At 41.1% G+C, this 25,943-nt stretch overlaps 1 protein-coding gene across 4 annotated transcripts in view; it reads left to right on the top strand.

The window, feature by feature from the left end:
* ntf3 (neurotrophin 3) overlaps window positions 1–11,903 on the top strand; it is a 38,969-nt gene extending 27,066 nt beyond the window's left edge. For all 4 annotated transcript variants that reach the window (XM_068716748.1, XM_068716750.1, XM_068716751.1 and 1 more), the window contains one exon: window positions 10,795–11,903. In XM_068716748.1, coding sequence (XP_068572849.1) covers window positions 10,795–11,670 — 876 coding nt within the window. In that variant the 3' untranslated portion in view covers window positions 11,671–11,903. The remainder of the gene's footprint in view (window positions 1–10,794) is intronic.
* Window positions 11,904–25,943: the final 14,040 nt, after the last annotated feature.

Genomic DNA, 25,943 nt, shown 5'->3' with positions numbered 1-25,943 from the left:
CCCGCCGCCTCCTTTTGTGGCTCACACCAGACTCTGTGCAAGAGACACACATTTGTTTTTGTTATTGTGTAAAATGGAACCTCATCAGGCAGTATCAGGCATTTGCGCCATGCTCTCTGTGCATTTACAATATGTGCAGGTTTTTTTCCCCCCCACGTGCCGTGGCTCTAAGCCTTCAACTCGAGCTTGAATCAGATTAACAGCTTCAGTGAGCGTGGAGAGCGGGCCAGCCAACGGTGTTGGCAATTTACCCAGCTCTGTTTGCTGGGGGAATGATTAGCGCTGGTATTTTGGACACGGCGAGGGAAATGTGCAAACACACAGATGGAGGAAGAGCTTAGGAAGCTGCACACATGCACACCCGTACCTATATGAACTCTGCTTGCATTGGATGAAGGAATTTGGGGAGATTTGCTGAACAATGTTTAAATCGCAAATTGAAATAAAAAAAAAAAATTAAGTAAGATTTGAAAAGCAAATTGACCATATTCTATTGTTTCTGTGCAGCGGTTATTAGAGTTTGTGTGGGTTACTTATGAATTACATAATACACTTCCTGTGTGTGAATGGGGCTTCAGACGCAGGGGGATGGAGAAAAGGACGAGGAGTGAGGTGAGGATGAATATGAGCAGATCAGCATGCGAGATCATGAGCAGATGAAGGGGGTCAGAGGGAGGGGGGGAGGCGGGCTGGACACTGACCTAATTGGCCTTGAGCCTCCTTAGTTGAAACTATAAAGGGTGCAAAGGGAGGGGGGAGACAAACATTGTTAACTTTGTTCTTCGAAAAGTGAAATCTTATTTTTCTCCGTGGACATTTTTACTTGTATTTCATTTCAACTTTTGATTAATATGTTAAATATAATGTGGGTCTTGTGATCGAGGGTCGTTTTTTTTCTTTCTCTTTGTGTGTGTAGCAGGTCATTGTGTTTCTCCCTGGCCGACTAGATTTAAGTTATTGAATAATGGCTTCTTTAGTGGAAATAAAAATCATGAAGATCGAATTAAGAAATAGTAGAAGAAGAGACACAAGAGAGTATTTCAAGAAAAGTAGATGGGAAACTTAATATTTGCACCACCTGTCCCATGTTTGACCTACATGTACGCTGTACCTTTTACATTGCACACACACCACATCTGCTAGTATTCTATTTTAACTTAAGTCCTTGGCAACGGGGGTTTAGCGAGGGGTGTACCCTATTTTGCTCTTAGGAAGAGCTCTTCCTGAAATGCACAGAGAACAGTTACATCAGATCTTGCTAAATGGCATTACAAAGTCCTGCAGCTATTTCCACTTGTTGTAATGCGCCACGGCAAGTCTTTCCTTTTGTTTTTACAACTGCTGATTGTTCATTCCAAGTATATATATATATATAGCCAACTAGATTACACAATACATTTCCACAATGGTACATGACTAGGTTGATTGCCCTCATCATGAAACACGTCATAATGGCTTCTTCCCCTCCTGTCATCCTTTCCTCCACACCCTCTTATGTCCCAACTACCACCCTCTGTTCTTCTCCATCCTTTGCCACCGGCTGAGGTGAAAGCTTATCCAAATGACTCAAGCCCTGACCTCTCCCTTGTGTACCTTGAATCAAGGTAGAGAAAACACTTCATCCTTAGTCATTGTGGTGACGGATGAGTTGTCATCGAGTCAGCAGCTCTGAGTATGAGGGCACGTTGATTGCCAAAGTGTGCAAGTGAAACGGCCTTATTTGGACTGTTATGTCGAAGACGAAGCTCAGTGTTATGGCTGATCCTTCAATTTACCGGTCAATTACGTTCTAACCCCTCGTCTCTGAGCTCTGGGTCACTGAGAGGACGAGAAAGCAGATACAAGTGCCTGAAATATGTCTCCATGTCAGAACCCGAGATTAGGCTGTCAGAAAGGAACCGTTTGCTTGTCCATAAAAACATATTGATGTCTCGGAGGTTGCTGTTCTCTTTCGGATTCGCCCCCAGGCTCACTTTATTGAACTCCCTAGGTGGATCGAATGTGTTATAAGTGCCGACTTGTGCAGATTTTTGGGTGGACATGTGATGTAATGACAACCAGTACTGAAAATTATACATTATCATTGGCTATGGGGATTTAGGAACATGATATCAGAAATGCATCAGTTGCAAATTTGCTGAGCTAATGCTCTGATTCCTAATTCTAATCAAAAATTCTAAGCAAAAATTCTTTGTTATCATTTCTACTTCGTTATTGTCATCTAGACTGATTATTTACATCAAAAACACTCAATTCAAATGATTATGAAATAGATGGTTGACTTGCTTTGATAAAAAAAAATTGTTTTAAGGCGGTATTATAAGCTGCTTAGAGCTAGTATTCAGAAGTTAACAAGATCATAATTCCCTCTCTAATATTTATTTCATATTGCTTTGACAAGATCTCCTTCAAACAACTCGATTTATTCAAGTTTCTAAAACTACATGTTACAGGATTACATTTCAGTTCAATTCAATTTAATTTTGTTCAGCCCAAAATCACAAATTACAAATTTGCCTCAGAGGGCTTCTGACATTTGAACACATCGTGATAGCATTTAAATATCATGTGTAAACATGACTGTCGAAATATAGGAAATATGAGACTGAGCGGTCATGCACGCGATGTATAATTCCTGTGTTGACTGAACCATTACAATCACTAACAAACCTCCAACTGCTTGATGCTTGTTTGGGTTGCCCACAAATGTACTCGGCACTCTGCAGATTGAAAAATTGATGAGGACTGCGTCGCTGGATTGATTAAAACAGAAGCGGATCGGTTCTTGTCACATGCTTGTGACGGAGCCGACTGGAAAACAGAAACGCCTCCTGTGTAGCCACGCCAATGCTAACATCTGCATGCTAACATACTCGTGGCACCATGGTTAGAGAACTACCCCAGAACGGTCTTGTTCACAGGCAATAAAGAAAAATGGCAGAAAAAACTTCTAGCAAATATTCATGTTAAGCTAATGGGAGTCACAAGGGGCGTTGTGGTGGTTGCGGGGCGACAAAGCCCCCAAACCCTGCATTCCAGTTCCACACTGTTCTGTATTTTCAGGCCACAGTACCATCTGAAAATCACATGAAAAATAGATTTTCCTTGAGCAATTACCCATTTAAGTGTAAAACACAACACGCAGGCAGCCGGTGAGTTTTCTTGTAAACCTGCGTGCTGTTGTGTCGGATCCCCTACTAGTTTAAGGAAAACTGTAAGCTTACTGAGGAGCTGCTGACGGTGACCTCACCCTAAAAACAACCGGCTGGTAATGAGCACCCAATCACGTATACTGAAACTCTACAGAATCTCTGATGACCTGCAGATGAATGTGAGGAATTTTGTGAGTTCCCCCGAGGCTTCAGATGTTTCTTCTTGCCCAAACCTGCTCCTTTAGTCCATTACAGTATGAACACAGCGCAGGCAACCAACCCGCTCTGAATCAGATTCAGTGGGGGCAATGTTACAGCTAAAAGGATTACAAGGCCCTCTGTGGTCTGAGAAAATGTTCTGACCTTTTTTGGCCGAGGGAACAATTTAAATCCACCAGGAAATCGGGGACTCGCTCAGACCTCAAGCTTTAAGGAATGCTGCTTCAAGTGGGGAGTTTTAGAGGAACAACCAGGTTGTAACCTCATCAGATATTGGTTTCAACTGACAGGTTGGGGTTGGCTTTGAACAAACTGGTTGTTTTGGAGGGTTGTTCAAACACGTCTCAAGGTTAAGTTTTTGTACCTGATCCGAAAGGTCACATTAAAGGCGAAGGAAAAAGCCCATCATCATGGGGTGGTGGTTGGGGTTGAACCGTACAAATGGGAAAAGTGGATAACGACAACGGAGTGCAGTTTGTTCCGTTAGCTACAAGCCGCGGGATCTGGCGTTGCTATGTTGAAAGTCATTGCAACCAAAATGTTCCCAATCTATCTATCTAAATAATGTGTACGGACGCTTTACAAAGTACTTAACTAAGTATTATAATCATCAGCTGCAACTTTATAATAGCCATCCAAATAATGCGTACTAGTTAACAAACCAATTATGAAAGATTAACAAAGTGTTACAAATATCTGCGTAACGTATTTTACAAATCATTCATAAACACTTAATATGGTATATAACATGGTATAATGTGTGCAACAATAAACCATTAAAATAACAAAGTATAGTATTACTAATAATAAGTAAACATTAATTATCATTTCATTGTTTATCAACAGTAAAATAACTTTCAACTTAAGTTTAATAAATGATCAATTTACAGTTTATTAATGATGATTATAAAGTGTTACCACCTCTCTGTTTGCCAGATCTCAAATAAAATCTCAACCCGTCTTAGTTTCAGTAATCACTCCAGTTTGGGATACATGTGAAGTAGAATAGACATAATCCTGAACATTGTGAAATAATCATATACACTTACTTCAGATTTTATACTACATAAACGCAAATATAGTTAACCTGCTTTTATTTCTTGTCATTGTGTAGATTTTGAATTTGCACCTTATTGATATTGTATATTTTGTACTTTTCTACTGTAGAAGTGCTGCACAACAGTTTCCCTCGGGATGAAGAAAATCTTATCTCACAGCATGTCAACCCATCTGAGTCCAGAAGGTGCTGGTTATGCACCTGTAGCTGTTTTACAAGTACTTTATTGGAAGCATACTGGCTTCTGACTTCTTAACTGTAACAACAGACACCACAGCAGTCTTCCCAAACACCGTTGTCATCCATGTTAATCTGTTCAGATCCTCTAGGACGTCTAGATCTATGAGTACTGTCACTGGACTCCACCCAAATGCAAAGACTTACTGTATTTGATTGGATGTCTGTATGCCAATCACAGTGTTCCACATCAACCAAAGTGGACTGCAGTAGAGCCACACCCCCTTCTCCAGAAAGCATGGCCGACCGTGTGGCACATTTTTATCTATTATTGTTAAAGTTCATAATTTGGGTTTGAACTGTGTTTGAAGTGCAAATGAGATGTTATATTACTTACACAAGTCAAAATATAATATGAAAGAGTTATAGATTTTACTTGGGAAGAGAAAGAGAATTAGGGAAATAAAAAGGGAAATACTGTTTTAATGTGTTCAGACTGTTCTAATTTGATGTTCTAAAGTCAATCAGCTTATAATGCATCCTGTCGATTATCCTATTTTATCATATTTTATTATATTATCTTGCATTGACTACATGCTGCCTCCCATCACACAAAGGTAGACTGAAAGACATGGAAACAAGCAAAAAGAGTTTGCCATTCATTATCAGCTCTGTGGTCACACATTTTACATAATATGTTATATGAATATAATATACATATAATAGTCTGTCTGTTATTAGATTCACCTTCATGCCTATGAAACAGGTGGACTCATAATATCCTGACAATCTGTAGCCGCACACCGATATATTTTCTTTTCTTTCGGGAGCATTAACATCTGTCAGCCTTGTTATTCTTCCCAGCATCCCTCGCACACGCACACTTTGACTTTCAACGACTACATTTATTCCCTAACGTTGAACCAACACCTAATTATAAACCTAACCCTAAACCTAAGTCCCAAAATAACTTTTTGTGGAGGTGAGGACGGGCAAAGTGTCCTCTGTAGGGAGGTGTTTCCTCATTTCCCCGTCCTTGTGCAGACTCTTGTCCTGTACAAAAAGCATAGAAACACAGGACATGCAGAACATACACACACACAGTCTCATTATCACTCTGCCCACTAAGGAAGTTATCACTGTGCTTTGTTAGCCTGCACAAGTCTGAATGTCAACACCATACTGTCAGGGCTTGTACTGCAGTGACTGTGGCAGCAGGAGGGGAAATTCATTTGTCTCACTGGATACAGATTTCACGGGCCAGGCGCCTAATTATTAAGAGATCCTTATTCCTACATTTGGATTTAATCACCAAAGCAGTGGCAAAGAAATTGAGCTATAAACTAAAAGTTTGTGTCACAATAAGTGATAATGTCAAATTGTCAAAATGCCACGTGGGGCTAATCGTATGTGCTTCTCTTAACGGACAGAGTGTTCCAGACTGAGTGACAAGGCACATATTAATATAATGTACAGCCTCCAGTGCTTGTAATTCAATTAAAGGGGACATAGTATGCTCATTTTCAGGCGCATACTTGTATTTTGGGTTCTTAAAACATGTTTACATGCTTTAATGCTAAAACAACCACATTCTTTTTCTCATACTGTCTATCTGAATACACCTGTATTCACTGTCTGTCTGAAACGCTCCGTTTTTGCGCCCGTCTCTTTCAGCCCACCTCCCGAAAAAGTCTGCTCTAAATGGCTTAAGAGAAAAATATGGCACACGCTTGCAAAAGAAGTTCTCAAGTCGTGGGAGGAGATTCTCAGAAGGGGGAGGGGTATATTGTAATGAGCCTGCATGTAACTAGACCAGCCACAGTGATTACTACAGTCTATCGACTTATCGTACGATATATGGTCATGACCTCGAATCATTTTTGCTGACCTTGTCTGTTGTGTTAGCACGTGTGTTTGCTAACATACGAATGTCACAAACATTTCAGCCAACACGCTGCCAGAATAAACAGCGGGGTTTTCCCTACCATTGTAACTCTAGAGCGTTTCGTAGACATTGCACATTTTACTTGAACCCACAAAAAGAGGAATGCATTGAAGTAAAAAGGTGAGAGGATTTATGGACGCTTGAACGCGACCAATGTTCCAACAGAGTGGGGGTGTGTATTACATCCGTGTGTTCATGTTTGACAATGTTATGACTCTGAGAAGAAGGGGTTGTTTGAGGGTTAAGACTTAGTGTCAGGGTTAAGGTGTGTGTCAAGGTTGTGAGTCCATGACGGTCCTTGAGAGTGTAAAAGTAAGAGTTTATTCAAGTGCACATGACTTTGAGCAGTTTCCAATATTCAAATTGATACTTCTCTTCGTACAGAAACAGAGAGAAATGAGCTGTTGTGTGTGTGTGTGTGTGTGTGTGTGTGTGTGTGTGTGTGTGTGTGTGTGTGTGTGTGTGTGTGTATGTGTATGTGTGTTCTTGTCTTTTCTGAGCCATTGATCGTAAGGTGACATTGCTGCTGAATAGATACCCCTCCCTCCCTCCCTCCAACAGCTGTATCATCCAGCCATAACATTGCTGATGGGAACAAATCACCTCTTTTAGTTTGTGGCCATCTGTTTGTCCATTAGAAGTTTATTTTGAAAAGGGACTGTATGCATGTGACTAGAGGAAGCTGTGCATTTCCTGTGAAGTAACTAGAGTGTCACAGTTTGAAGAGCAAGGTCACTGATCAGGCGTCGATAGTTGACGAGTTGGGCATGAGAACAAATCGGCATCTGTGCGTTGCACAACTTATGTGAAACATAAAATGTGCATCACCACCTGCTTTTCTGTGGGAATACTGTCATTACAGTGGTGACACAGGAGAAAAGTATGCTGATACCTGATTTTTTCATGGATGGCGTACATTTTTCTTAAAGAGAATACTGGTGTTTATAAGTCAGGTTGTCAGGTAATGTCAAGCCAGGACTGACAGCCCATAATAAAATATTTTATATATTACAACTATCACATACTGTTTGTGTTCAAGTGGAGAAATACTGTACGACCGCTCATACATCATTGATCATTGACTTTTTTCCTTCATATTCACACTAACACATTAACTGCATGTATAGCTGCGAAGCGTAACCCCAGCTTATTAATAAGTAACCGGAACCTTGTTTATGGATCAGGGTTAGGAGAGCAGATCTTTTGTGAGCCTCACATGGCCTGTGCTGTGAGAATCAGAAGAGCCTCTGTCGTTTTTGTGATAGTTAAGGGTTTTCAAAAAATATATATTCAAGGTGGTCACAGCTGTTAGAAACCCCCTATGTCAAACCAACTAGTCATTTTGGCCACAATAAAACACAGACAACTCGTCTTCGAGGATCGTAAAGCAGCTGATGAGTTAAAAGGGAAAGCCGCATGGTTTCATTGTTTTTACTATGCTGTCGGCCATAAGGCAGAGAAAGAGAATTTGTCTAGCAACTGACAGCTGAGGAGAATTCCAGACATTGGTGGCTGGAGCATGTTTGGAATAAAAGTGCTGAAGAGAGGATGGAGAGTTACTTTGAAATAGCCTACATGGACAGTTAAGAAGGTTACCAAACTTGTTGAATGTGCCTTAATTATTGCGGCAAACAGTCGGCTCGCATTGACTCTACACTTTTTTGGATAAACTAGCAAAACCAAAAACTAAGAAGTTGTTCATTAAACTAATCTTTGCCTTAACTCAAAGATTAACCCTACCTTTGGTTCAGTCTCACCACTCTCATCCGTGTCGCTTTAAGTAGTGGTTTCTAGTGAACAAGTTTATACCTGCCCAGCACCAAATGGCAGACACATGAATGTATGTGAATGTAGTTGAACAATTAGCAGCTAAAGAGCCAGATATTTCCTTCAGGAGTTGGTGGAGACCAAAATAGAGCTAAAGAGAGAGTGATTATTGGATTTTGTCAGTTGGCCAGAAACATGACTCCAAATGAATGCTTTCTGCTGTATGTGCAAATAAGTAAACTTGCTAATGAGTTTGCCATGTGAATTTATGTGATTATATACAGATTGTAAAGCCCTCTGAGGCAAATTTGTGATTTTTAGATTTTTGGGCTATATTGAATTGAAAAATTGAATTATATGTCGGTGTTTTGTTTCTGCTTTGTTTCTGCTGCACCCAAGTGGCTAGAAAATCATTGATTGCAGGTTTAACGTGGCAGAAATCTACAGACTTGACGGTGAAAAGTTGAGCAAAATGAAACGAATAACAAACACTCCCATCCCAACATGTGTTCCCCTCGTCAAACCATCCGATGGCCAACAGTAAAAGACAGTGACTGCAGTTGGGACAATGCTAATAAGTGGAACATTAATGAGGCTAGTCAGCTTTAGTGAAAAAAATATAAGAAAGACACAAACAGCTGTGGTAAGTGGTAATAACTCTTCCCTGTGGTTTTACACCACCAGCACATCCTGACCCATGCGGATTGGGAACAAGCATGTGGTGCCGAAACATCTGCTTTTGTGAGCATGCACAGACAAACACAAACATGAGAAAAATGCTCTCTGACACCATGTCATACTATGAACTCCTACTGATCACCACAGGATTTTTAAAAACTCTTCTGGGAGCAATCGTCCTTAAAAAAAATAAAAAAACAGAGAAAAATCAAACTGAAAAAGCTGGAACTCTTTAGGTTCTATCAAATGACTGGGTGCGCCCAAATGAAATGTAAGAGTAAATGTCCCCATTGAGGGGACGGAGCCAAGGGATGACAGATGATACCGTAAGAGTAGACACCTCAGGTACGGCTCTTTCATGTCTTTCATTTTTGGCTTCGACTGGAGGAAGTAAGACAAGAGCCGTGGAACAGCAGGTGTGTTGGTGTGATGCAAGGCTTGACTAACATTTCAAAACTACTTATGAAGACAGTGTTCAGTGCTTTTGATATTTAAACAAAAATAACACTTTCTGATTGTTCCTCACAGACGAGCACTTTGTCTTATTGAAATCCTAAGCTAACTAAGCAAAAAGTAAAACAATTTGACCTTTCAGTAGGCTATTGCACTAATTATCCAACAGTATTGGGTTACTATGGTCTTGCAGTAGATGCTGTTCAATATGGAGCAGTCACCTCCAAGAATCATCCTGCACCTCCCCTGATTTGAACTGGCAACCTGCCAATCACAAAACTGCCTCTCCACCAAGTAGACTACAACTGCATTTTAAAAAACAATTACTGTGAGTAAGAGACAGCGACACCCTTTGACGAGACAGCAAAGTGTGTGTGTGTGAGCCAGGTTTCATGGTGTCAAGCGTTTAAATGTACTACTCCAAGCACAATTGTGGGTGTTCTTTGGCTACAAGGTATGTTGTACATGTAGCAGCACGGTTGCGGCTGTTATTTACATTGTGGTAACTGAGTTCAAGCCGAAAGGTTCCCAGAAAGCCACAAATGTATGCAGAATTAGCTATTAGAGGTTCCTGTTTTCAATGTAAACGTAGACGTGCAGATAACTATGAACTGGAATACTTTACTCTGGAAGAAAACTTTAAAAAGTCATGATACTCAGGCAAGTTCTGTTAAGTTCAAGTTATAAGACATTGGAGCTAATGATGTCCTCAGGAAGTGTAAGTCACACTGATTCGACCTGCTGCTGCTGCAACAGCTGTCCTGTAAATGATCAGTATAAATGGCATGCTGTTCTCCTTCCCTGTTCGTGCTTTGAGAGGGACTGTAATTCCTATTTAACCCGTGAGATCGTGAGCCAGGAAGTGCAGGGCTGCCTCTAGGAAAGTGGCAGGCGATGCAATATAAAGAGCGACAAAGTCAGTGTAGGGTTGCGTCAAACAAACACAGGACTTTCACCCAGGACACCGCTGTTTGTGTCTTGTATGAAACCAGGTCAACGTTGACTTCTTTTACTAAACGTTTGTTTAGTTTGCTTGACCAACACCCGAGAGCATGATCTATGAAAAGAACGGATTTAGCCGAAACCATTCTTTATCTAAACCAAGTAGTTTTGTTGCCAAAAGAGGTTCTGATCGTTTGTGTTGCTGCATATTTGTAGAAGAATGGACAACATTTTAAAAATAACTTTCCGTAAGATATCATACGCACCATTGTATGAGGGTACGTTGCCTTTTGCAGTTTCTTTGCCTCACGCCAAATTAACAAAAAAAACCTGTATTTTATTGCTGTAATGAAGACAACCAGGAGTATAGCATCTCTTAAAATGGTCTCTCTCTTTCTCTGCAGATCTTACAGGTGAATCTAGTGATGTCCATCCTGCTGTATGTGATGGTCCTTGTGTACCTCTATGGTATCCAGGCGACCAACATGGACAGCAGTCACCAGGGGCAACAGCAGCAGCAGCAGCAGCAGCCGAGTCCCGACCCCATAAACTCCCTTATCATCGAGCTGCTTCAGGCGGACCTGACAAGGGGGAAGACCAGGGGGAACCAGAGCCAACAGGGGAAAAGCAGGGACACCGAGCCCCCGGACACACTGCCCCCCCTCCTCAGTGCAAACTTACCTTTGGAGGAGCAGGGCGATTCGGAGCAGTGGGGGACGGGGGGTCATAGCGACGACACTGGCGACCAGCAGGTGATGCTGTTGAACTCGGACGTTCTCAGGCAGCACAAGCGGTACAACTCGCCTCGGGTGCTGCTGAGCGACCGGCCGCCACTGCAGCCACCACCGCTGTACCTCACGGACGATTATGTCAATGGCGGATTGGACGGGGTGGCGGGAAACAAGACGCGGAAGAAGCGCTATGCCGAGCACAAGAGCTATCGTGGGGAATATTCTGTGTGCGACAGCGAGAGCCAGTGGGTGACGAATAAAACCCAAGCAGTGGACACGGGGGGTTACCCTGTCACCGTCCTGGCCAAATTTAAAATCAGTGGCACGCAGGACATCAAACAGTTCTTTTATGAGACACGCTGTCGGACCCCCAGTTCCTTGAAAGGTGGCTGCAGGGGCATCGATGACAAGAACTGGAACTCGCAGTGCAAGACGACGCAGACGTACGTCCGAGCGCTGACGCAGGTCCGCAATTCAGTGGGCTGGAGGTGGATACGCATAGACACCTCATGCGTCTGCGCGTTATCACGGAAACGTCGCAGGACGTAAACAAAACCATGCAAGCCCGCGCTGGCGACTACCTGTTTGGAGTTCTACTTCCTGTATAGGATTTTACTTCCTGTTCACGGTGCTCCCCACCACTGAGTGATGTGTCATGGTGGTGAAGAGCGACACTCTAAAATGAAACTTCTACTGAAGAAATCTTGGGTCCGTTTAAATGATATTTCACTTTAATGCGCTGCAAATCTACAAGCCGGTGCAGAGCAGCTGTTACGGATGAACTCGTGTGAGAGGGGCTGGGGAAGGGGGGGAGGGAGTGTGTGAGGGGGAACTGTACATATAAATTATTTAAATTATATGAAATGCATGTAGTTTATACATGTTTATCTATCTATATATGACTTATGAATATATTTGTGTTATTTATTGAAGAGGTCTTCGTAAAGGAAGAAAATGTCTACAAAAAAAGGAACGAAACAAGCTATGAACTCACTTTGAGACTTTAATATGGAGCTGGGCGGCAAAGGTGCTTCACGGTAAGATTTTACATGTGCCTTGACCAGTGTGGCTGCAGAGCAGAGAGATAGGACATGGTAATTCACAGACAACAGTTGCCGCACATTTTTTTGGAGGGATGAACCTAAAAAGACATCCTATGACAAAAAACACTGATTTGAGATTTGTGACCAAACCAATCCACACCACGTCCACCGCGGGTCCATCCTCTGGGAGACAGTTTTGACGAAATAAATTTGGAATTCCTCTTGTGGAACCTGCTGGCAGTGACTGACGGAGATTCAAGAAGATCCAACCGTTTGGTTTTCATCAGACCACCTTGACTCTGTTCACCACGTTTTACTCTCAACTGTTATCATGAGATGTTTTTGTTTTTTCCTTTTAATAAAAAAAACTATATTTCTTAAAGTTGGAAGCATTTAATGAACAAATACCCTTTTTGAATTTTGAAAAAGATGCAATATGTAGGTGATAGAATATTATTTGTTTAAGCAATGCAGCTTTTAGATGGGCTTGGAAAAATAGTATTTTGACATGCATGCTACCAAACTTTGAATGTTAGGATTTGAATACATAAGGGACACCACTGGGAATCATCAGAATAATATAAAAACCTACGAAAAAAAAAGTTGTTATGGGCACACCGTTTAAGTGTTTTTGACACGTTTTTGCATGGTAAGTGCTTACCGGGATGTGGTGATGCATATAGATTAAACCCAGTCTCATCCTTTAAATGTTTGATCGAGGCACAACAACAAAAAATTCCCAAGAAAAATGTCTGGGGTCTCCCAGTCGTGTGTTAAGAGACTTCTAGGGAGTTGAGCCACTGAGAGAAACAGTGATGGATGATCAATAGTCATTTATTCTGATATCTGATCAGATGTTTTACACTTTACAGTTATCTCGACAGCACAGAGAGAGAGCAGAGATATCAGAATGGGGCTTAATCAGATGGGGTCAGTGGTGAAAAGACGCAGAGGCGACGATGTAAAGAAGAACACTGATGCTTTAGAGGCACAAAGCCCTGCAGATGCCTCACATTTCACCCAGAAAGTATTGTTTTCCTGAGGGACTTATACAGTGTTTCCCATTGTGTGCAGCAAAGAAAAATACAAATGAAATTAAAGCCAAACTTCAGCAATGGTTATCCCAGTGGCATTTTTATAATCGATGATATTAGTCACAGTATTTAGAGTTTGGAAAATCCTGAGGCCTTTCTGAGGTTCAAAGGCTAGACTTCAGGGTCAAATTGAAGAGCAAACCAGCCTGGGTCATAATGTTCCTTATTGTTTTTCTGCTGGTACATTAAAATTGGTCCCAATCAAGCCTGAAAAGTGGAAAAAAAGAAGACAAGGTCTCGGAAACATCCTAAGCAGCGAAAAACAATGTGTAAAAATAGGGCAATTAATGTGACATTTAGCAATGCCCAGACACAAATTTGAGCAAAACCACGACATGAATGTAAAGAGACACATCAGACAGGACTGCGGAGGAAAAGCAGAGAAAGATCTGGCTAAGCAAATCACCAAATGTGCAGAGAGACGGAAACAGACCGGAGATGTGATTGACGAAAGATATGAATCAGTCATTAACAGATTCCTCAGAGGTCACTGCAGATGACAGGCTGTGTGTGTAAACAGTGAAGGTATGCTGGGTATTAGATGGTATGTGAAGAGGGAGCTTCCAGGTAAAGGGTGGTACACAACAGATGGTTGCTGGTGTGACACGTCCTGGGTCACCATGAGGTATCAGTCAAAGCAACAAGTAACACTTAGATACCACTGTGTTGTGACTGATTTTCAGGAATAAAGTTTTTCAAAACTGGATGTTCAGTGTTTGTGGTATCAAACAATCCTCCACAGAGTCAGGTGACTGCTGCTGGATTGAAGAGGGCTTACCGCACACATGTTTGTATTCAGTCCATTATCCTCGGAGGATTGGCTTGGCATGCATTTGATCTTTGTCAAAGAATCTTTGGCTTTCAAAGGAAACATCCACCTTCAAACACATTCAAGCAAAGTAAAAGATAACTAACTGTTGTTACTTGTTTGAATTTTGATATATGGGACATTATGTCCAGATGTGTCCAAGAGCTACAAGTTTGCTGAAGTTTAGTAGCAGAACATGTTACAGTGATCTTAAACAATGTCTGGTTTTGTTGTCAAACACAAAAGTTAGGGCTTCTTGCTAAAGCTGCCAACAATCAATGATGATCAGTTACATGGGAAAAAGGTCTATGGATCACATAATTCATATTTGAATACCAACAGAAGAAAAGATGCAGCTACGGTGCATGGCGAGTAATACACAAGGGGCTGAATTTCTGGCGTCACGGTGTAGCTAGCGGATAGCCATGTGCTGCTCTTTGTTTACAGTCTGATTAGCAACTTGAGTTGAGAGACGACATGTACGACCGCAGTTTTTCACAAGTAGCCAATTCACAAGCCAGTTTACTCTGGCTCACTGTGCTTTGTAGCGTTAGTACTCCACTGCTTGTTTTAGTGGTTACTGCAAAACCTCACCTCAGTGAGTCGCTGACTTCTCCTGAGTCGGTTTAGTTCATACCGACGTTAGCCTGTTACAACGGTCGGATTGGCAACAGTGCATATAAAAATGGCCAACGCTCTGACCATCCGGCTACGTTTATCTGAATAGGAATGTCCCCTCTACTTCTATTTTATTCTTATGTATGGCACAGTGTACACAATGCATTTGAGCCCAACATGTACTGTGATCCTGCATTTAATCATAAGTCTCTGCTACTTTGCGGCTTGATTTATGCTGACGAGACAGTTGTATTCTTACAAAAGATTATTTCCTTTTGAAGCTTTTACTGTAACATATTTTGTCGCCAACAGACTTTGACGGAAACAATGACGAGCACGAACCTTGGCAGTGGCGTCCGCCTAGTCATGAGGTCATCCCCTGCTGATTATCTCTCACCAAAGCTTGTCACAAAATGTGACAACACCAATTAAATCTCCCATGATTATCCTTCAACACTCCCTGCCTCCCTCTAACCCCACTGTCCTCAGGCCAGGGATGGTTTATCCCCATTGTTCCTTGGACATGTGATCACACACGTACCCCTTCTGAGGCCCATTCAGACACGGCCTGAAAAGGTGTTTGATTTATTGTTAATTTGAGCCAGGTGAGGGAAGCGGGATGAGGGAGCAGCAGAATGTGTCGTCTCTAATGACCCAGGGGTTTTACAGAAGGGTAAAGCTGACTTAAGGAGATGCACATACATGCAGAGCTGGGATTTGAGGAGGTAATCTCTTATTCTAAGAGGAGCTTACCACTTGTCAGGCTGCAGAGAGCAGATCAGCAATGCCTCCAATGTGCTGAGGTGCTGTGATTCAGGTGTAAAGGGCAAATTTCAGTGAATGAAAGAAACCGAACCTTCAGGCAGACTGTGTTATTTAAATGTAATTATGAAGTCAAAATGTAAACTATCCACCTGGTCAAATGCTGTCTGAGGGTATTGAAGCTGCCCAAAGAGTTTAATCCAACAAATGTTAGTGTTAAGGTGTGCTAAATTGACACAATACAATTAATTTCTTCCTGCATCATCGTGCCCTCCTGTCTCCCATTGGCTCTTTCCTTCTGTCTCTTACAGCTAAAAGTGCAGACGTGGTCAACTCGTCTAATCTGTGATGTCCCACCAACGTACAGCTCCAGACTGCATTAGTAGGAGAACATGGCAAAAAAGAGCGGCCAGAACGATTACGTTTTGTTGCAAAAAGAGGTGTTGCTGAAGGAATATCACTTGTAACCAGAGAAAACCACCCACCCCCCAAACCTTCCTGTTATATATTTTGATTGGCAGCATTATAAAAAAATTGTATTGTCTAATAAAAAAGCTTGTCTAAGATGATATATAAATATATATTCCCCACAATGAGGGAAGAAGGCGGATTATAATCAGGGAAATAGGATTCTTTCAGCATTAGACAAAACCTACTTGACAGACGAAGGCGTAAAGAGGGCTTGTTGAACTTCACAAGGTTTTAGCCCCCAATCCTACATTGATACCTGTAGGGGGGATTTGCAGAGAGAGCCCCAGAGCCTGTTGACAGCCTGAAGGTCACAGGTCACATGTTTTTACAGATGGCAGGATCAGAACAAGGATAAGATGTGTCCACAAGACTTGGCAACTGTCAGTCATGCTCATTGTTGTTGCTGTATTTCTGACTGGAGCCTATTAGGTCTATACAATATTAAACTAACCCAACAAACTTCAAGCTTTGAAAACCTCTGCCGGCAAAGTTCAAAAGAGGATTTGTTTACACCCATTGTCATCTGTTTATGTCAATCTCAAAAATGCCTGAAGTGATTTAGCTGGAATTCGGTGCATCAGGTGATAAGATGATTGTGTTGATTGCCGCAATAAAATACATTTATCTTCTTGGCGGTCAGTTTCAAGCTGCGTTGTTGCTAGCCGAGTGTGGTTGTTGTTGTTGTTGTTTTTATCAGGATATCAAACGATTAGACAACAAACGTGAACCATTGTGTACATGTACAGACATTTTTGGACCTTCTCAACGGCCTCAGCTGTACTTTGTGGTTAGTGCCGAGCAAATGTTAGCATGCTAACATGCTCAACAACGATGGTTAACATTATACCTGCTGATCTAAATTCCAGCTTTATCGACGTGACGATGTTAGCTTGCCGATGTTAGCTTGCCGATGTGAGCATTTAGCTCACATCTCTACGCACAGTCTCACTGAGCTGCTAGCATATTGTCTGTCTTGTAGACAACCCCTTTGTCAAAAGTTACATAGTATATATTCCCATTGCAGTTTAATCTGGCCATGTTCAAAGGGAACAAACATATCATGAAAATCTCACTTCTTCTGTGATTGTGCACATACATTTGGGTATCTAGAGTGCCTTCCAATTTTCTGTTTTTGTACTTCAGTACAAAAGACAACCCTGTCAGTTTTTGTGGGCTGTTTAGATCAAAAAGCGTGTGATTCAACAATTCATTCGGATTTGACCATATTTTTCTCACAAGCCAATGAGAGCAGAGTGGGCTTTTTCTGGAGGGGGGCTTAAAGAGACAGGCACTAAATCAGAGCATTTCAGACAAAGGGTGAATACAGGTTTATTCAGACAGACAGTATGAGAAAAATAATGTGTTTTTTGAACATTAAATCATGTAAACATGTTCTATTAGAAGCCTAAAATATAAAAAACAGTACAAACCTAAAAAACAAGCTTGATATGTCCCCTTTAAGGCACGGCAGTTAATGCAATCAATTAATTTGGCTCTTGAGAAAATAAAAGAGGCCATCCATTAATGTTCAAAAGTAGTAGTTCCCAAACCTACCAACATGGATATGAGTTGTGTGTGGGAGCCAAGCTTTCATGCCAAAAGATTTGACTTTCCAAGGATTAATCTTTACTTTAGGGGGCCAGGCCGTACCCAGAACAAGTCCTTCGTTCAACGTTAAACATTCCAGTGAACGGCTTTGAGGGATCCACTAATATTATGTTTTTAACTCTCAGTAGGCTATTTCAAGACACAAGTCCTAATATGGTCCTCAGGGGGGCCAACTCACAGTATTGCCAAACATAGGTATGTTCTGCAATACATTTTAAATCTATGTATGCTGAGCCATTCTTCAAACTCTTTTGAATGGTGAGATAAGTCACTCATGCAAATCAGGAACAAGTTTATTCAATTTGGTTTAAGGTCAATTGCAAGGCTGCAGACATGAAAATTATTTTGAGCCGGAGATGTGATTCAATTTACAAATTGAGTTTGCAAAGTTGTACTGCAATACATTTAAAGTGACATTTCCTGCCACTCAGTACTTAGAACAGTAAACTTTGATCTATTCAAGCAAGAATGATGAAATTCCGATGCCTTTGCCAGAACCGAAAAAACTGAAGCTATCCACACATTAGGTTATAGAATCAAAACAAAACTTGAACAATGTTTCTGAAGCACAAGTGTACAAAATACTTATCCAGTAATGTGCTTTCTTCTCTATAGGCATGTCACATAGTATTAGTGCTGGCAGAGGTCCTTGACATTGGAAGGCAAAAGAAAAACAGAGGCATTGCCAAATGCTTGATCAAAAAATGAAAATAAAAATCCTCAAAGTCTTAGGGGATTATTAAACTACACAGTACATTCAGTATTGACACTGGCAGCGGAATAGAGAAGCTGTCCCACATGGAAACATTTAATTGGGTGACAATGGGAGGCCTGTGTACACGGCAGAGGGTGAGCACACACACACACACACACACACACACACACACACACACACACACACACACACACACACACACATCAGGGGATAAGTAGAGGAAATGAGAAGGTGCCTTTCACCGAAATGATTGACAGGGGAAATTTGTTGAGATGTGAGGCCGTCTCTGAGCTGGTCTGCAGTGTGAACATCTGGACATAAACGCAGCATTGACCACCCACTGGCTTTATGAGTGTATGTGTAAGTGGGTCTGTGCATATGTGTGTGTGTGTGTGTGTGTGTGTGTGTGTGTGTGTGTGTGTGTGTGTGTGTGTGTGTGAGAGAGACAGAGACAGAGATCATGGGGGCTAAAAGTATAGCAATGCTTTGGGCTTTTTAGATCAGATATAAGGAGTGTAGTTTCCTCTACAATAGTTTGGAGGAAAGGCGAACACACTGAGTCTCTGAGGTCTCCTTCACAATATCCGTCTATATGTTTCAATTTCAAACAGTCAAGTCTATTTTAAATAGACAGACTAGCAATTAACAGCTTGACAGTAAAACAACACAACCGAACAATGGAATAATTTTGACAGGGTTATTTCCCTATAACGTTTCACGAGCACACAAAAGAGTGTGAGGGAAAAGGAAATCTGTGCAAGCAACAAAGTATCTGAGCACAAGCATACAGTTTGAGCAGAAGTAGAGGAAATCCAAGCGCAATTAGGGGCTATTTGATTGTGAGGACAGGGTTTTGAGGGAGAGCATAAAACAATCTGAGCATGAGATCCATGAGTCATGGTCTCAAATTGAAAGTTTTTGAATTGAAAAAAAAAGCTCCATAGTAGTGAAGCTATACTGCGCTTGTGTGGAACTCAAGCTTGGTGTCAGCAGCTGTCCGTTTGGAAGTATAACCGAGGCTTAAAAATCATATTGCATTTAGCACGTTGCTGATTTTGGGCAAAGTGCATTTGGTGTAATGGAGTGAGACCTCTGCTCGCAGGAGGCCGCGGACCTCTCGCTCTTTCGTTGTTGTTTGAGCAACGAAGTCACGCTAAGAAAAATCAGCTGGATCCGGCTTACAATGAAAAAGTATTTATAATTCACAAATGCTAAAAAGACAATTACAAACTGAATTACACTGTCGACAGTAAGGAATCGCGAAACCGAGTTCAAACACTCTCCCCCCCTAACCGGCCAACAAACGCCAGTTTACAGTAAAGAGGATCGCCAAGAACTGAATAGCGTCTCTCCGAACAATGTTTTTATACCCAAAAGTCAACGGTTTACATTCAAAATCTAGTAACAACTTCAGTGGCTGGCTAAGATTCAATTGTCTCCTCCTGGCCTCAGACAATGCTCTCCATTGGTCCATTTGATGATCCTGGTAATGTCCGTTGGTCCACCTCCTCGTAAAAGCTTCGTCCATCCGACCCCCGCTTGACCACCGTCCTGTCTCCCGCGGCGCCGATTCACCTCCGACCCATCACATCTCCATATATGGTCATGAAAAACTCTGAAACTCTCGCCCTTCCTCTCCTTGCCCTCTCTCTACTCTAAACAGTCAACTACTATACTTCTAGTCTAATACATTCAATTGATTAAGATTGTGTGGTTTAACACTTTTATAAGTAATATATGTTACACTTATACCATCCTTTACAAGTGAATATACTGTAAACCTATTATACATTTCATAAGTGAATATTTTGTGAACATATGATATTTTATACTTTCTTTTGGTGTGCTTTAAATCAAACTATTGTACTTCTAAACTTAAATTCCTCACATTGGTGTTAGAATTTTTCAGAATAAAACAAATATTAATATGACCCTTGAATTATCCTTAAGTTACGTTAGGTAACTTTGTATGGAAAACATAACTCTATTTCATGTGATTTTGTCTGTTTTAGCTTTACTTAAGGGATTATTGTGTGTTGACGAACGTCTGTATACAAGCTGGATATTTCCTTTCAACCAACAGCTACAATATATGCACAACAAAATGTACGGCATTCACAAAATGTTGTACCACATTTGAGAGAAGTCAGATATGGAAGAGGGGGAGGTAAGAGAGACAAACCTCTCTGTAAGAGTTTGGTTTGCATCTTGTAGAGAAAATGTAACTTTTACAGCGAGCGCCCTTATGATTCAGTTGAACGTGACTGAGTTACAGAAGATGTTTTGTTGGTTCTGATCAGTTTAGTCTTCATTGTCTCCTCTTAGGAGGTTTGTTAGATCCTGTGTGAATGGTGTGTTTGAGTTTTGCCTTTTGTCTTGTCCTCTTCCCAGGTCTCCATGGTGGAGAAGAGGGAGTGTGGCTCAGGTCCTATATGTGTTTGGCAGCACATGGAAGCTGCTCGATGTCATCCATATTCTTCTTATATGTTTACAATCACTAAATATTTTGTCCATGATCCTCTGGTTTTCATTCAGTCGTGCCCCTTTTAAAATTTGCTTTACGTATAGTCATAACACAACTATAGAGGGTGCGCCCAGGGAACTTATAAAACAAACCAACCAAAGGTCCAAATAACATGTTTCTTGTTTTCCATCTTTTAATTCTAACATGTCATTACGCCCAGCAGCTCAACAGTTATACCCCGACCCTGTTTGGCACCTAAAAACCAGTCACGCCACCAGATCCGACTCCAGTGCAATGAATGGATGTCTGCTGCTTCGTCTAACCAAACGTGTCTCCAAGACAGTCAGAATCAGAGGAATGGCCCAAAAGTTAAAAAACATGATGAAAAGAGTCTTTGTGCATTTCCCTCTTCACCCTCTCTTAGCTCCCCTGAGCTATTTCGAATTTACAGAGAATGAAATTAATTTGACAGTTTTTCTATTTTAGTAAAGGATGTTTGTTGTTCAGTAAAGCCCACACTAGTTTGTTTGAGTAGGTCTGCTGATTCACACCTATCCAAATCTTTGCATGTGTTGAATGTCCAGGGTCATATTATGGTTTGAAATCCCCTGATCGTTCAGCTTGTATGCTTTTCTTTTCCTCTGGCAAAGAGTTCAAGGTGGGCTCACCTCACACTGTTGGGCCTGATCGGGAGAGAGTTCCACATTTTAAAGTGTAAACATCTGAATGAGTATGTACAGTATGCATGGCAAAGCTTCTTGATTGTATACAATATTCTAAACTCCACAGAAGGAATAACTTTATGGTTTGACTACAAACATGCAGCAGCCATCTTTCAAGGGAAAATCATGCGACTGAAACTGAACAGAACATTCCTGTCTGACAAGCGCCAACACTTGTACCTTCACAACAGTAACTGCAACAGTGTTTGTTTGTGTTGTACATATATTATTGTTTGCAACTTAATTGCTTTAATGATGCAGATTCAGTAATTTATTTTTTAGATAAACACATTTTCATTCATTTCCAGAAAGTTCGTAAGTCAGGAAACTCTTGAAATGATGAGATCATGAGATTAGAGTTTAATTTCAAGACATTAGGCAATTTTCCCTTTTATTGGAGAAAAATAGCCAATTCAGATAATTTAGATATATTGAGAGAGAGAGAGAGAGAGAGAGAGAGAGAGAGAGAGCGCAACAATGGTAGAATGAGCTAGACAGTAAATCAAGAGAGGGAGCGGCATTGGTAAGAGCGCTATTGTTGTATACATTGTTTGGTTGGTTTTCTTTTTTTTCAATGTAAAATGGGCAATAACAACAACACAGATCAGGCATGATAGACATCTAATAGTGGCTCACATGATATCACACCATGGATCCAATAAACAATGTGCATGTGCATTCAGCACATTTTGTGCAGGCAATTAAGACTAAATCCTAATGAAAACTCGAAAAACTTTTGGATTGATTGACATGAAAATTATGACCCCTAAACAACTTTTCATCCAGCGCCATGACCAGGTCAACATTTTAATTCGCCCAAATGACCAAATATAAAATACCAAAATGAAGGACATTCACATTGGCCTCTGCTGGACTTTGTTTGCATGACTTGGAAAGTTGTGGGAATAAGGTGGATTAGGCTGCTGGCAAGGTGCATCCAGGCAAATATGATATTTGAGCGATGAGGGGAAGTTTTTGGACCACAGAGAAGTTTAAAAGGTAATTTTTAATGAGAAGTGTGCAGAAAGCCTGTGTGCAACACTAAAGAGAGGACAGACTGTCTGACAGCACTAATAGCAGGATAAACGCTGAAACATCAAGGTCAACTTCCGCAATAGCTGCTACTTTATGGTGCATGGGGAATTCGACGGCTATCACTCTTGTTTTCATAATGTATGTGAAAGCCAAAGTGCTGATTCCTCCAACGTCTCACATTGCCTTGAAAAATTACATTAAATACCTAAATTGTTTTTACAGGGATCTTTCCTCCATTTTTTTTTACTTAAAATATATTTTACAAAGGTGTAGGACAGAAATGTGAGCTCTAAGCTTCAACGAGTCAGAGAACCTCCACAGTCCTCCTGTTCCCATAACTCTCTGACATAATGTTATTTTAGTCCACGTTGAAGTGGAGTCATAACCTGGTCACTCTAAATAATACCTCGTCTGTTTCTCTCACAACTTGAGTACCCCAGATTTGGTCATAAAACCTCATGTTTATCTTTGTATGTCACAAAAAACGGCAACTCCGGTCTCTAAGCGGATGGATCACCAAGAGAAATATCATTAATTTTACTGCGGTTCACAGAGGGATGGTATCATTAATCACTCAGTCTGGCAACCAGACAAGCTTGACTCAAATGTATACTCTTCCTCTTACATGCAAGTGGAAGATTAATATTTTGGTCAAACAATTTTCTGGAAAGCATACATATGCTAACTATGTTGTTTGAGCTACATCTCGTCAAGAAATGTTTTTACAGAGTCCCTGTTACTTTATGGAACACAATCTCATTTTTATTGGGGACCATGTCTTTGGTACAAAGAAGTTCCCAAGAAAATTGTCTATGGCAAAGTCTGTGGATTATCCAGAGGCACCAGGTTATCATTGGAAAGACATTACTTCTGTATTTGTACCCATGCTAGCGGCGTGGCTCTAGGAATGAATCGGATGGATTGGCATGAAATTTGGTGCACACATTCATAGTGCTACCAGCAAGTCGACTTAAGCCAGATCCCATCATCTTCTAGATGGATTGGCACCACATTTTGCACAGATAATTGGTTTTCCATTAATGGAGCCAAACATTAGCATCCTCATCAGGTCAAAATGTGGTTTATGAGCAAATACTTATCTTTTTGTCTCGTGCTAATTAGCAATTGATACCCTAGGGATGAAGCTGCCAACCTTCTACTGCAATATCCCATAAGTTCTCTGTATTCTTTCATTTGTTCATTGAATAGTGCTTTGTGCTGGGAAACGAAGTGTGTTTATCAGACGTCATTTTTGGATGAAAACATGTGCACGGACGGTGGCTCTGAGTGGTCAAACAATGGATGCAAAAGAACGCAGAAAATCAAACCTGTTCCGAAAACTTTAAAGACGTACAAAACTTTGGGAGACGGTGTGTAAATCTTACTGACTCTGTGGTGAAGTGGGACCTCTGCTCGCAGGAGGCCGCGGACCTCTCGCTCTTTTGTTGTTGTTTGAGCAACGAAGTCACGCTAAGAAAAATCAGCTGGATCCGGCTTACAATGAAAAAGTATTTATAATTCACAAATGCTAAAAGACAATTACAAACTGAATTACACTGTCGACAGTAAGGAATCGCGAAACCGAGTTCAAAGACTCTCCCCCCCTACCGGCCTACAAACGCCAGTTTACAGTAAAGAGGATCGTCAAGAACTGAACAACATCTCTCCGAACAATGTTTTTATACCCAAAAGTCAGTAGTTTACTTTCAAAAGTCCATTATCAGCTTTGTGATTGGCTGGAATCTGATTGTCTCCTCCTGTCCTCGGACAATGCTCTCCATTGGTCTAAGTGATCCGCATAGTGTCTGAATAGTGTCCTCTGGTCCGACCTGTCCTCCTCCTCATAAAACTGCGTTTACCCGACCCCCATGTTTTCTTAGGGCTGTCTTCATCTACATCTCTGTTTGATCAATACATCTCCTTCCCCCACTATTAACACCCCACATTCCTGAAGTCGGCTCACCAAACTCATCACATTATCATACAGTTGTTTTCGGATCTGAAAAGCCTGTCTCAAAGGTCTCTCTCTTTCCCTCAAAACATTCAGTAACTGTATTTTATAGTTTGATACATAGAATGATTATACTTTTATGATTTAACACTTTTCCAAACAAACATGTTATAACATTATATCCACCACTAGGAGTGATTATTAAACACATTAACATTGCTTTTTAACTTTAAATTCTTCACACTCAACATGAGGTTGTACTTATTTTTAAAGGTGTGATGATTTCAGACAAAAAATGAATAATGTGAGCACCACAAACAAAATTCCATTACCTAAATTGTTGTGGGGTTGCTGTTGCCAGAGGTATACCTCCTAAAACAGTAAAGCTAAAGAAATGATTTAGCTGGCAGACAATTAGATGTTCATGTGTATTTAGACCCTTGCATATTGGAATATTTTAGTTTGTGCAGTCAGAAAGGACTCTTGGGGCCCAGTTGATATTTTGTGAATGTAATAAAACATTTGAACAAAAAATAAGACAATACACGAATGTTGTTGCAAACCCAGTTTTTGTGCAGGGATTGGGATGATGTTCAACACAGCCTTCCATCCACCATACGTATAACCACATCCAAATACGCATACACACTCCCTCCCTAAGCAAGATTTAGGTCAGGGGACTGTCCAAACAGTGTCACAGCACTACTCTTCCTCATGTAACATAACAGGATCTGCTCCCACAAACACGTGTACACACACATTCAAGCACCCATCTCAGAAAGACAAAGAAAAGAATTTCAGATCCCCACGGATCTGTGGGCTCACACACCCAAACACGTACAAACACTTGCACTTCAACGAATGTTCCCACCGGTGGAGCCGAGTCCCCTGGAGCTTGGAAACGAGCTGGACAATGAGCACGGAGGAGGAGCTAAGCCTCTTGCGGTGCACAACTTAGTGGCCGAGGGATCAGGAATTAAGACACGAGGCGTGTTGGGGATTCCTCATGACAAGAGCTTTTCACAGAGTCACTCCAGGTCATCACACAGCACTCACATCTGATTTCGGGCAACGAATTTGATCTTCGGGATGAAAAAGGATGTGATGTCATGCAGGCGTCTTGCCACAGCTGGGATGCACTTTGCTCTCAGGTCACTTCAGGCTCTTAGTGCAATCTATAACACATCTGTCAAAGTTTGTCTGCAGCTGTGTGAGGCCTCTGCAGACGTAATTTTAAATTTTAAGTTTTGGGATCTGGGTTAAATGTATCCACATTTGTGCCAAATCAATTGATTGGATGATCTTATTATAGTCCTGAGACAGCTACAAAACCGGATTTTTTTGTTCCTTTTTTTGTCAAGGCATTTGATTTTTTGGATTTATTGCTGTCAGGATGTAAAGAGAATTTTATCAAATATAACAAAACATGTCTTGAAGAAGATTACCAACACTAGCTTTCACCTGCTGACACTGATTTAAAAAACAAACAAACTAGAACTTAAGCCCAGTCGGACTTTGAAGTTCTGGCTTG

This window comes from Cebidichthys violaceus, unplaced genomic scaffold (assembly GCF_023349555.1).
Source record: "Cebidichthys violaceus isolate CVI_PGR_0920_01 unplaced genomic scaffold, fCebVio1.0.p SCAF_21, whole genome shotgun sequence".
NCBI lineage: Eukaryota > Metazoa > Chordata > Actinopteri > Perciformes > Stichaeidae > Cebidichthys > Cebidichthys violaceus.
This window is presented reverse-complemented; position numbering and strand designations above follow the sequence as displayed.